The sequence below is a fragment of the Carcharhinus amblyrhynchos genome, chromosome 19, assembly GCF_965287045.1.
Source record: "Carcharhinus amblyrhynchos chromosome 19, sCarAmb.v2.hapA, whole genome shotgun sequence".
In the NCBI taxonomy this organism is placed as follows: Eukaryota; Metazoa; Chordata; class Chondrichthyes; order Carcharhiniformes; family Carcharhinidae; genus Carcharhinus; species Carcharhinus amblyrhynchos.
In genome coordinates this window covers 6,537,973-6,550,353 of record NC_137342.1, presented here as the reverse complement: position 1 = coordinate 6,550,353, position 12,381 = coordinate 6,537,973, and the positions used below count along the sequence as shown (strand labels likewise).

Genomic DNA, 12,381 nt, shown 5'->3' with positions numbered 1-12,381 from the left:
GCAGCTTAAGTTCAAGCTTTTTAAGTTTATTTTCTTATCATAGAACCTCTACCGTGTAGATGGAGGCCATTTGGCCTATTGAGTCTGCACCAACCACCCAGGCCCTATTCCCGTAACCCCCACACCTTTACCCTACTAAGTCCCCCTGACGCTTAAGGGGCAATTTAACACAGCCAATCCACTTAATTAGTGTCACAAGTACACTTTACATTAGCGTTGTAATGATGTTGTGGTGAAAATCCCCCAGTCACCACACTTTGGCACCTGGTTGGGTAACACGGAGGGAAGAATTTAGCATGGCCGATGCACCCTAACCAGCACGTCTTTCCGACTGTGGGAGGAAACCCAGGCAGACACTGGGAGAACGTGCAAATTCCACACAGTCACCCAAGCGGGAATCGAAGCCGGGTCCCTCTCACCATGAGGCACAGTGCCTTACCCCTTAGGTTAGGTTAAATACTCAAGTTTGTAGAGTCAAACTTGAAGCTAATACCCTCTGACGCACAAATAATCATAATTCATTGACCCGAATTTCAGAAAAGGATAGCCACATCCATATATCCATAGATGATGCATCGCTACAGGTGATGAAAGTGTTCTATCGTCACCATTCCTTCACATAATGAATTCAGAATTTTTTCTTCAGACAAAAGTTTCTTAAAACAAAACCGCTGCTCTGAATATTGAGGGCAGTACAAAAAGGAACCTTTCCACAAAACATTTTATTGAGCACAGTATTTTCAATGGCCATGTATATAATCGATAGTACAATTCACACAACATTATACTATTAAACATAGTGTGAAATACTCTTGTTGTACAATTACAAAGCAGACACCGTTTGCACAATGATTTCTTAGATATGAGTGAGCGCAGATCCCAGACAACAGTTCTTCAAAAATTTCATTTGTTGTGCGTAGTCTGTATGGTACCTTTAAATTTTTTTTTGGAGGAGGGAGGTGGTGCACACGGTATCTTTAAAGGGGACAGTTCGTGAGTGGCCTGTGTGTTACCTTTGTGACTGCCACGTGGACAAAGGAACAATGGTCCCAGATAGTAAAGAAAGTCAAAAGGGAGGACTTGCATTCACGGAGGATGGTCCAAAATACTTCACACTTAGTGAAGCGCCTTCCTGAAGTCTAGTCGCTGGTGACAGTTGAAAAGTGAGCAGTCAATTTGCGCACAGCAAGATCCCAGAGACAGCCCTGAGATATGTGGCAGCACCATGGGTTTTACTGGTATCAAATGAGCTGATTCCTGCTGGCCAGGGCACCTTCTTCCAAATAATGTGATCTTTTACATCGGGGTCACCGGGCAGACAGGGCCTCGACTCAGCACCTCCCCTGAGAGACAGTGCAGCATTCCCTCCAATCTGGAGAAGAGGGATGGGGCGGAAGGGGTGGAGGGTGGTCCTGTATCCGTATCAGCGCAGCTGAACCTTGCAATTTCTCTCTCTATGGGTATATAAATCTACGTACGTACAGCATATAGTGAATAACCCCGTGATCTCTCAGGTAGAATGAGAGCTTGCTGGTGAGATGGCAGGGTATTCTGTCAGTGTTACAGTCCGGAATGTTCTTTGAAGTAGTGTGGACAGTAACGTTTCCCCCCCTCCACCCCACCCCGACTGGGGCTGATGGTCCAGAGGTTACGGTTACAATAATGGATCCTGAGAATGTGGGTTTGGATTCTATCGCTGGTGAAACTCGGTTCAATTAGATCAGCAGGCTGGCGATGGGAACTATCAAATCAAAGCAAGATGGGTGCCTAGCTGATAACTTTTGGGGAAGGGAAGCTGGAGAAGGGAGTTGGCAATATCATTGGGTCAGTAATCCAGAGGCCCAGGTTCAGGGGACATAGGTTCAAATCCCACCATGGCATTAATAAAATCTGAATTGAAAGCTAAAGCATCATCTGTTGCCCTATCCAGTGGCATATTTGGAAGCAGGAAGAGCCTTTAATCAGGTGGGACGGTGGCAAATTAGTTCCACTTTCCCATCTCGACCCTAATTAAGTCCGCAGTGGGAACCCCTCCCTACCAACTGAGACTCTTAAGTGGACAACTAACAACTGCGTAATGGTCTCATCTCGCCGTCACCAGTATGAACCCAGTCATGTCACTGTGCAGCGCGCACACACAGGTAAACCGCTGTAGGTTCCTTGTCACCTTCTGCGGCAGGGTCCTTCATTCAAAGGTCTGATTTGGGGGGGGGGGTCCCCAACATCGTGTATGGGCACCCAGTGAGAGGCAGCCCCACCCACCCTTGTTGCGAACCCACCTCTACACATTGTGAAACCGCCCATTTATCCGGGGCCTGGGACATTCCTTAATGTCCCAGATAGGTTTTTGACAGACAAGGGAATTAAGGGTTATGGGGAGAAGGCGTGAAAGTGGAACTGATCCACTTCAGATCAGCCATGATCTTATTGAATGGCGGGGCAGGCTCGAAGGGCGAGATGGCCGACTCCTGCTCCTGTTTCTTATGTTCTTATGTTAATTCTGTGTCTCAGTTGGATGGTGTCCTCACAGAAGCCACCACCTGCCCGCTGACGCTACTGGGCAAAACCGTGGCAGGATCTCCGTCCCTCAGGGGTCCAGGTCCCAGGGAAAGTTCTGTCCGTGGCCCCTTGACTACCTGATCGCTGGGGGGGCTGGCGGACTTCTTCGAAGGAGGCAACTGGGGTCTCCCGTCACACTCTCCAGTCACAGATGAGGCCCGCAAGATTTCACCATCCTTCTCAACATTGCTGACCACGTCACTCAACATAAAAGCCCACCTGGTTCACTAGTGTCTTTTCGGGGAGGAAATCTGCCCTCCTTACCTGGTCTGGCCTACATGTGATGCTGTGATTCACCAAGGTGGCTCACCATCACCGGGTGAAGGGCGATTAGGAATCGGCAACACATAATGCCCTTGCCATTGCCCACACCCACTATGACAGAAAAGGAGAGGACATATAGTCCCTCAAACCTGTTCTATTGCTCAGTAAGTGATATGACCGGTTAGATGTGTATCTTAAGTCTACTTGCATGGCTTGGTTCCATACCTCTTAACATCCTTAGCAAAAAAACATCTATTGGCATGCCATCCTGACCCAACTGAGCCACTACAGGAAAGGTTTAGAGGGATACGGACCAAACGCAAGCAATTGGAATTCGTTTGGTTCAGGAAACCTGGTTGGCATGGATGATTTGGGCCGAATGGCCTGTTCTGTGCTCTATGTCTCTAGATATTGCTGACCCTCAGAATCGCAATCCCCTTCCAGGAAATGGAACAAACACAGCTCCGAGTGTCACCTGCACTCCAAGAACAGACACAAAGGAAATAATTTGTCTTTAACCTTTTAAAACTCAGCGACATAGTATATATTCTACCTATATATAGTAATAGGGTGTCAGGGATACATTAAAGGCTCTTTACAGATGATCAAAGGCTCGCATGCTTTCATCTGTTCTTCTGAGGTTGACTCACAGCCTTGCATTTCACATGTAGCAGGAATCTTTTATTTGCCATTTTCAGCTATTACAGCTACCCAGTTACAATTCTTATTTTGGATCACTGCTTGTGTGTCACTATTACTGATACAATATGATTCAAAGGCATTTAGGATTCTACGAGCATAAAATATAATGTGATGTTGACCCCGATTCCAGACATTAATCTATTTTTGTTTGGTCGGGAAAATGATCTCCCCATTTGGCACGGTTCACTAGCCTAACAGCATCTCATCAAGGATGGCTCGTGTACAAATTCCCTCTTGCTCAGTCGCATTGCGAAGCGCTCTGAATCCACAGGCCCCTGACACCCTGGCCGCAGGGTATTCCAGCGCCACGTCAAAGGCGGTGAAACATCTGTAACTTGGGAGTCAATATCACACAGGGTTACTACAGAGAAAAACTGTCAACAGGACAGCGCTAAAGCTCATTGACAAACGAACCCGGGAGGAGACAGTTTAGTCCAGAGGCTCCGTCCAGCTCAGTTTTGCGATGGGTCTCCTCTCTCTCTCTCTCGAGCGGAAGGTAGTACAGTACGCACGATTACAAATTCACATTTTGTACCGCTAAAATGTTTTGTGCTTCATTTGGTTGCAGTCAGCAGTCACGAACCTTTGTCAGATGTTCACAGCCACTGGGCTGCAGTTTTGGCATTTGGCCCTCCTATTACTGCTCAGCATGTCTGCTTTCAACGAGGGCCTAATGTTCAGATCACCAGGCAGGCCCAGTCGCTCTCCACTTTCCCGTACTGTCAAAGATATTCGAATCCTATTAGCATGCAGCGGGACTCAAACCATGCACACATGTATCAAATTCATGTGTTGCCAAAGAAATGAACACATTACAATTATCCGCACATTACCTCTCCATGATTCTTGCCCCTGTAACAAGCACTTATTTTTCTATCTTGCGATAACAGCCTCACGTTACCCCAGATTTTAAATATTTTCCAAACGTGTACATTAACTCTCGCAACTCAACTGGAAAAGCTGGCCTTGTACAATTGTTGTCACCTAATCCAGGCCAGCATTTAGTGCACTGGGAGCAAACGCTCGTTGGAGTTCAGAAGATTATTGTCACGTGTATTAGCATACGATGAGAAGTATTACTTCTTGCGTGCTACACAGACAAAACAGACCGTTCGTAGAGAAGGAGGGAGTGCAGGAAGTAGTGTTACAGTCATAGCTAGGGTGTAGAGAAAGATCAGCTTAATGCAAAGATAGGTCCATTCCAAAGTCTGATCTTATTGAAGATTTTGAGAAGGTGTGACAGGGTACATAAGAACATAAGAACATAAGAAATAGGAGCAGGAGTAGGCCATCTGGCCCTTCGAGCCTGCCCCGCCATTCAATAAGATCATGGCTGATCTGTCGTGGATCAGTTCCACTTTCCCGCCCTCCCCCCATAACCCTTAATCCCCTCTCTTATCAAAAACCCATCAACCCGCTTCTTAAAAATATTTAGCGAGGTAGCCTCCACCACTTCAACGGGCAGAGAATTCCAGAGATTCACCACCCTTTGAGTGAAGAAGTTCCTCCTCAACTCCGTTCTAAACCGCCCCCCCTTTATCTTGAGGCTGTGCCCCCTAGTCCTACTGTCTTTTTTGAGCGGGAAGAGTCTCTCCACCTCTATCCTATCCATCCCATTCATCATCTTATACGTCTCAATGAGATCTCCCCTCATTCTTCTAAACTCTAAAGAGTACAAGCCTAGTTTATTCAGCCTCTCCTCATAGCTCAACCCCCTCAACTCCGGTATCAGCCTAGTAAACCTCCTCTGCACTCCCTCCAAGGCCAAAATATCCTTGCACAGGTGCGGCGCCCAAAACTGCACACAGTACTCCAGCTGCGGCCTCACCAATGCCCTATACAGCTGCAGCAAGACCTCCCTACTTTTATATTCAATCCCCCTCGCTATGAAGGCCAGCATCCCATTCGCCTTCCTGACCACCTGCTGCACCTGCAGGCTGGGTTTTTGCGACTCATGCACAAGGACCCCGAGGTCCCTCTGCACCGTCGCCTGCTGCAGTTTTTCGCCACGTAAGTAATAGTCCTTCCTACCATTCTTCCTACCAAAGTGGACCACCTCACACTTGCCAACATTGCTATGATATGGAGATGCCAGCGTTGGCTCCTTTAACCCCAAGAGCTATATCTAATTTCTTCCTGAAATTCAGACAAGCACATTCGGTGCTAGTGAATTCCAGATTCGCCGCCCCTGCAATTTCTCCTCACCTCAGTTCTAAAAGATTTACTCATTGGGATTTAGAAAAATGAGGAGTGATCTCACTCCGCAGATGCGTCGGTCCAGCTTGTTGTCTAACGAGGGGCATACACGCGGTGAGTCGTGCGTGGGCTGCTCTTGGATGCTTCGAGAGTAGGCGAGAACTTCGCGTCGTTTGTGAACGCTTAAAACTGGACCAGCAGATGGGCACCACGACAGCTCAGTGACTATCACTGTGTGCTGTGCAGATACATGGATTTGGACCAGTGTCTGCGGGAGTTTGTGCATTCTCCCCGTGGTTGCGTGGGTTTCCTCCGGGTGCTCCGGTTTCCTCCCACACCCCCAAAGATGTGCTCTTAGGCTGATTGGTGTAACAAATTGTCCCTAAATTAGTCTCCCCTGAATCTGGTTTCCAATGGGGGTACCATAAGCATAGACATGGGTCAAGGGTGGGGGAAGAAAAACACAGTGTTAAGACAGCGGCGCAGGCTCGTTGGGCCTGTTTCCCGTGCTGTTTTGATCTTTGAAACATTTTGGATTTTTAAGGGATTTGACAGGGTAAATGCTGAAAGGATGTTCCCCCTCATGGGAAAATCCAAGACCAGAGGGCATTGTCTCAGGAGAAAGGGGCACCAATTTTAAGACTGAAGAGTGGAGGAACATAGGTTAGAGGGATTAGCGGGTACATGTGTAGGGATTTGGGGGTAGGGCCTGGGTGGGATTGTGGTCGGTGCAGACTCGATGGGCCAAAGGGCCTCTTTCTGCACTGTCTATGATTCTACGATTCTCTCAGAAGGCTGAGAGTCTTTGGAACTCTTGTCACTCTTGGGCAGGACGTACTAACCGCACTTGCCCCAAGACTGAAAATCCCACCCAAAGTCAGTGGACCTTTGCGTGGTCCCCCCACCTGCTATAATTCCCACGGTGGGCGGGTCGGGAAAGTTCCACCTCCTGAACGTATTTAAGGCTGAGCTAGATAGATTTTTGATCAGTGAGGGAATCAAATGGTTATGGGGAAAGGGCAGGGCAGTGGACATGAGGAATGTCAGATGGCCCATGTTCCTATTGAATGATGGAGCAGCTCGAGGGGCCTACTCCTATACCTATTCCTTATGGTCTCACCTACAGCCGATTCCACTCCCACACTCTAGCCATTGACTCTTAATTCCCTCATGGCAGCTTGAAATGGGCAAATTATTCAGGCTCGCCAGTCTGGCACATGTAGGAACAGAAGGAGGCCATTCAGCCTGGTCTGATCTCAGGGGCGACTCCATTTAATTGGCGTTGTACAAGTTTCCATCAATTCACTGGGAGAAGTTTCCCAGGTTTTCACTGTGGAATGGGCGTGTGCCTCTGAGGCCTCGTGGTGGTAGATTCGCCCTAACGGAGGAAATCATTCCTCTGCTAGGGCGAATCTGCCTTCCTCTGCCTTCAGCTTGGCCACTTGCTCATCTTAATGCACAGTCACGCTGCCTCCCCTCCGTGCTGCCTCCCCTCCGTGCTGCCTCCACTCCTACCTTCTGCAGAGCTGTGACACGCTCCAACATGGCCGCCCTGTACCTTTGCCACTTAGCTCTGGTAAAGCTGCAACATTGGCAGTCACTAACTGGATGCTGCCAGTCCAATTATATTCATTAATCGTGTCATACAAGTGTCTCCGATACAGAATCATAGAACCCTACAGTGCAGAAAGAGGCCCTTCGGCCCATCGAGTCTGCACCGAAACACAATCCCACCCAGGCCCTACCCCCCATACCCCTGCATATTATACCCACTAATCCCTCTAACCTCCGCTACCCTGGACACTAAGGGGCAATTTCTTAGCATGGCCAATCAACCTAACCCGCACATCTTTGGACTGTGGGAGGAAACCGGAGCACCCAGAGGAAACCCACACAGACACGAGGAGAATGTGCAAACTCCACACAGACAGTGACCCGAGCCGGGAATCGAACCCAGGACCCTGGAGCTGTGAAGCAGCTGTGCTAACCACTGTACTACCGTGCCGCCCACGGTACTGGGCCAGGCACTGGACATTAGATTCAGACGTTGGATTGTGGATAAAGCCCATCGTTGCGCACCTTATTAAGTCCTTTTAGAATCAGAGAATCCTACAGTGCAGAAGGAGGCCATTCGGCCCATTGATTCTGTACCAATCCCATCCAGGCCCTATCCCCATAACCCCAAGCATTTACCCAAGCTCATCCCCCTGACACTAAGGGTCAATTTAGCCTGGCCAATCCACCTAACATCTTTGGACTGTGGAAGGAAACCGGAGCACCCGGAGGAAACCCACGCAGACATGGGGAGAATGTGCAGACTTCACACAGCCAAGCTGCGAATCGAACCCGGGTCCCTGGCGCTGTGAGGCAGCAGTGCTAACTACTGTGCCACGGTGCCACCTGTAAACACCCAGCTAAACTTGATGAAGATACATGTATTCATCATCCGGATGTTTCCTTTTTGCGTACACAACATTTTGGCAGCAACAGAAATCATTGGACATTAGGTCCAACCTCCAGTTGCGACATTTTGCAGTGATTCTGGGATGTTTCATTTTAAACCTGTTGCGATGGTGTAACCTGGGAGATGAGCGCACACACTCACCTGCACATTAGTCAGACTTTCCAAGAGCCGTGTTGTCAATTTCAATCCGTTTTGGCTGATTGGGATATGCAAATTCTGCAAACGTTAATGAGAAAGAGAACAAACTGTCATAATATAACAATGCCATTGCCACAAACGTCACATCTAGACAGCCACCTCTATCAGACGCACACACCGTGAACTGTTGTCATCAGTACTGTGGGCAATTACAAAGGTGCTGGTTAACCCTACTATGAATGCCGGCTGTTAGAAGTTCAGTATTTAACTGGTTTAGAAGCTCCACTGATTTCGGGAAAAAATGGCTTTTCCAGGGACATCAATCAAGTGCAAAATTCGGGACACCTCTGTGTCACGTCTCTGCCACAAATTCCGTCCATTGCATGTTGCAGGGACAAGGCATTGGGCAAAGAGCCAGCTTTTCATTGTGAGCCTCTGGTTGGTAAGCAGCAACGTAAAAAAAAATTACAATTGTTTTCATATCATAAAATGCAATGCAGGCAAAGTATAAAGTGAAACTAACTATATGTTGCATTACGTTTCTGGATAGTCTGGAGGTTTGGGTCACTAGTAGGGACTGCAGAGCAATCAGTATCTTGAGTTCACACTCCCTGGAAAGTGGCAACTTCCCTTCTGCATTGTAGGGATTCTATGAAATCATTTGGGTGGCGTCCGTGACTTGGTTTCAGAGCTTAGTGCGTCTGACCACAGTTTTCCTGTTGGTTTATATGGACTGTGTGCTTATAGAGAACACTTAGAGTAAAAGATGGATTTTATAGCCTGTGCTATCTTTACAAATCTGTATAATAAATACTGCAAAGATATAGATGGGGAGAAGGAATAGCGTCTTATAGATTCCTTGTTTAATAAATGTTTTATTCTTTTGTTAGAAGCTAATGGGCTCTCTGTTCATTCTCTAAACAAAAGGAAATGTGAGGATCTATCAAGTCAGATTCCATCCTGGGATCTGGCTTTTCCAACAGGAATATCAGCTGGGATTGTAACGGTACAGAAACCTCTTCCGCTGCAGCGATGCCGGGTGGAGTTTCCCATCTCTGTTCTAATGGATGGACCGTCGCAATATATTGGCCTTGGAGGGAGTGCAGAGGAGGTTCACTAGGCTGATACCGGAGATGAGGGGGTTGGACTATGAAGAGAGACTAAATAGACTGGGTCTGTACTCGTTAGAGTTTAGAAGGATGAGGGGGGATCTTATAGAGACGTATAAGATAATGAGGGGGACGGATAGGGTAGAGGGAGAGAGATTCTTCCCGCTTAGAAAGGATAGCAGGACTAGAGGGCACAGCCTCAAGATAAGGGGGGGCAGTTTAGAACGGAGTTGAGGAGGAACTTCTTCACTCAAAGGGTGGTGAATCTCTGGAATTCTCTGCCCGTTGAAGTGGTGGAGGCTACCTCGCTAAATATATTTAAGTCATGGGTAGATAGATTTCTGATAGACAGGGGAATTAAGGGTTATGGGGAGCAGGCGGGAAAGTGGAACTGATCCACTTCAGATCAGCCATGATCTTATTGAATGGCGGGGCAGGCTCGAAGGGCTAGATGGCCTACTCCTGCTCCTATTTCTGATGTACTTATTCTGGGGTTCATGCCCCCCCAACAAGCTGTCTCCCACTCTAATCCCACCCTGACCCCATAACCCATCCCTTACCCTCATGTAGATATCAAACCTGCCCTTCAACTCAGCAACCTGATCCATCTCAGTCGCTTTGAGCAGCATCTCATTCAGGCAATGTCTTCATTTTCAAGTTCTCATCCTTGCTTTTAAATCCCTCCACAACCTCTTACCCCTCTCGATCTCTGCGGCCCCCAACAACCTTGCGAGATAGCTGCACTGCACTAATTCTGGCCTCTTGTGCCTTCCCAATTATAATCACTACCACACTGTCCTCAGTGCCCTGATCTCTCGACTTCCCTCTCTGCACCTCTCTTTACCATCTTCCTTTAAGACACTTGTTAAAACTTACCTCTTTGACTAAGCTTTTGGACCCATTATCTCCTTATATGGTTCGATATCACATTTACCAGTTTTGCATTACCCTGTCAAAAAACACTTTAATCCTTGGTTAAATCAAAAGATCAATACTGGTTAACCCAGGTGTATTAACAGTGCCTTTTAGCTCCCTCGATGAACCGCAGGATATTTAAAACTCCTTTTAACACCAACCCAAGGCTTCAATCATCTACACAAATATTTATTTAAGTGATTTAGTGTCAGTCTTTGCTTTATAATGTTCCTAGGAAGTGTAAATGGTTGGTTGCACCATAATGTAAAGCACAAAAGACAACAGGGCAAAAATATGAAGCACCACCTCTATCCCATAGAATCTAAGGCACAGGATAAGGCCATTCAGCCCAACTGGGTCTATACTAGTGTACATGCGCCATACATGCTGTCTCCCACTCTAAATAAGGGAGTTACTTACTACGCTACACTACACCTCACTACAGGAAGGATGTGGAAGCTATTGAGAGGGTGCAGAGGAGATTTACAAGGATGTTGCCTGGATTGGGAGGCATGCCTTATGAAGACAGGTTGAGGGAGCTCGGTCTCTTCTCCCTGGAGAGACGAAGGATGAGAGGCGACCTGATAGAGGTTTATAAAATGTTGAGAGGAATAGATAGGGTGGATTCTCAGAGGCTATTTCCCAGGGCTGAAATGGTCGCTACGAGAGGACACAGGTTTAAGGTGCTGGGGAGCAGGTACAGAGATGTCAGGGGTAAGTTTTTCACTCAGAGGGTGGTGAGTGAGTGGAATCGGCTGCCGTCGGTGGTGGTGGTAGAGGCGAACTCGCTGGGGTCTTTGAAAAGACTTCTGGATGAGTACATGGGATCTAATGGGATTGGGAGTTATAGATGGTTCTATGGCCTGGTAGGTAGGGATATGATCGGTGCAACTTGTGGGCCTGTTTGTGCTGTAGTGTTCTATGTTCTATAAATCGATCTTGCCGCACTAACTGCCTAAACCCTCCGTTCTCTGTCAATCTGTTGCTTTTCGATTTTTTTTCAAAGATTGTTCTTGCGTTTTCAAAAGTTTTAATTTAAACTGGGAGGGCAAGCTATCAATGCCTTATCAATGATGTTGTTTGGGTCTTGTTAATGTCATTGCTAAGGTTAAGAGAAATGGGTGCTGGGTGTTAGTTTTCTTTGAGCACAGATAAATAGGGAATCACTGGGTTGAGTGGGAGGAGACTGAACAAGTCAATAAGCTCTCCCAGTAATGAAAAGCTCTACGTTTCAGCTTCAATAATCGCCTTGGATCCTGTTGACAGGAGGTACCCTTGAGTCTTTTTCTGGTTAAAGATGCGAGGGGTGACACAGTGGCACAATGGTTAGCACTGCGGCCTCACAGTGCCAGGGACCCAAGTTCAATTCCGGCCTCGGATGACTGTCTGGGTGGAGTTTGCACATTCTCCCCGTGTCTGCGTGGGTTTCCTCTGAGTGCCCCGATTTCCTCCCACAGTCCAAACATGTGTGGGTTACGTTGACTGGCCATGCTAAATTGCCCCCTAGTGTCAAGAGGACTAACAGGGTAAATACACGGGGTTAGAAATCATAGAATCCCTGCAGTGTAGAAGGAGGCCATTCAGCCCATCGAGTCTGCACCAGCAACAATCCCACCCAGGCCTTTTCCCCGTAACCCCATATTATTTATTCCACCAATCCCTCTAGCCTACACATCCCAGGACACTTAAGGGACAATTCAGCATGGCCAATGCACCCAACCCACACATATTTGGACTGTGGGAGGAAACCGGAGCATCCAGAGGAAACCCATGCAGACATGGGGAGAATGTACAAACTCCGCAAGATAGTGACCCAAGCTGGGAATCGAACTTGGGTCCCCGGCGCTGTGAGGCAGCAGTGCTGACCACTGCGCTGCAGTGAAACTCTCAGGATTACGGGGATGAGGCCTGGGTGGGATTACTATCAGTGCAGGCTCGATGGCCCAAATGGCCTCCTTCTGCACCATAGGAATTCTATGATATAAATAAAAGTGAAGTTGTCGCTGTCCTGTTTATAAGTATCGCTGCAATTAT

The 12,381-nt window shown here is 47.6% G+C and overlaps 1 protein-coding gene across 1 annotated transcript in view; it reads right to left on the bottom strand.

The window, feature by feature from the left end:
• Positions 1-704: 704 nt before the first annotated feature.
• Positions 705-12,381, bottom strand: part of bcat1 (branched chain amino-acid transaminase 1, cytosolic) — a 93,840-nt gene continuing 82,163 nt past the window's right edge. Inside the window, exons 10-11 of the mRNA XM_080207202.1 lie at positions 8,327-8,401; positions 705-4,244 (exon numbers count right to left, since the gene is read on the bottom strand). Coding sequence (XP_080063328.1) covers positions 4,203-4,244; positions 8,327-8,401 — 117 coding nt within the window. The 3' untranslated portion in view covers positions 705-4,202. The remainder of the gene's footprint in view (positions 4,245-8,326; positions 8,402-12,381) is intronic.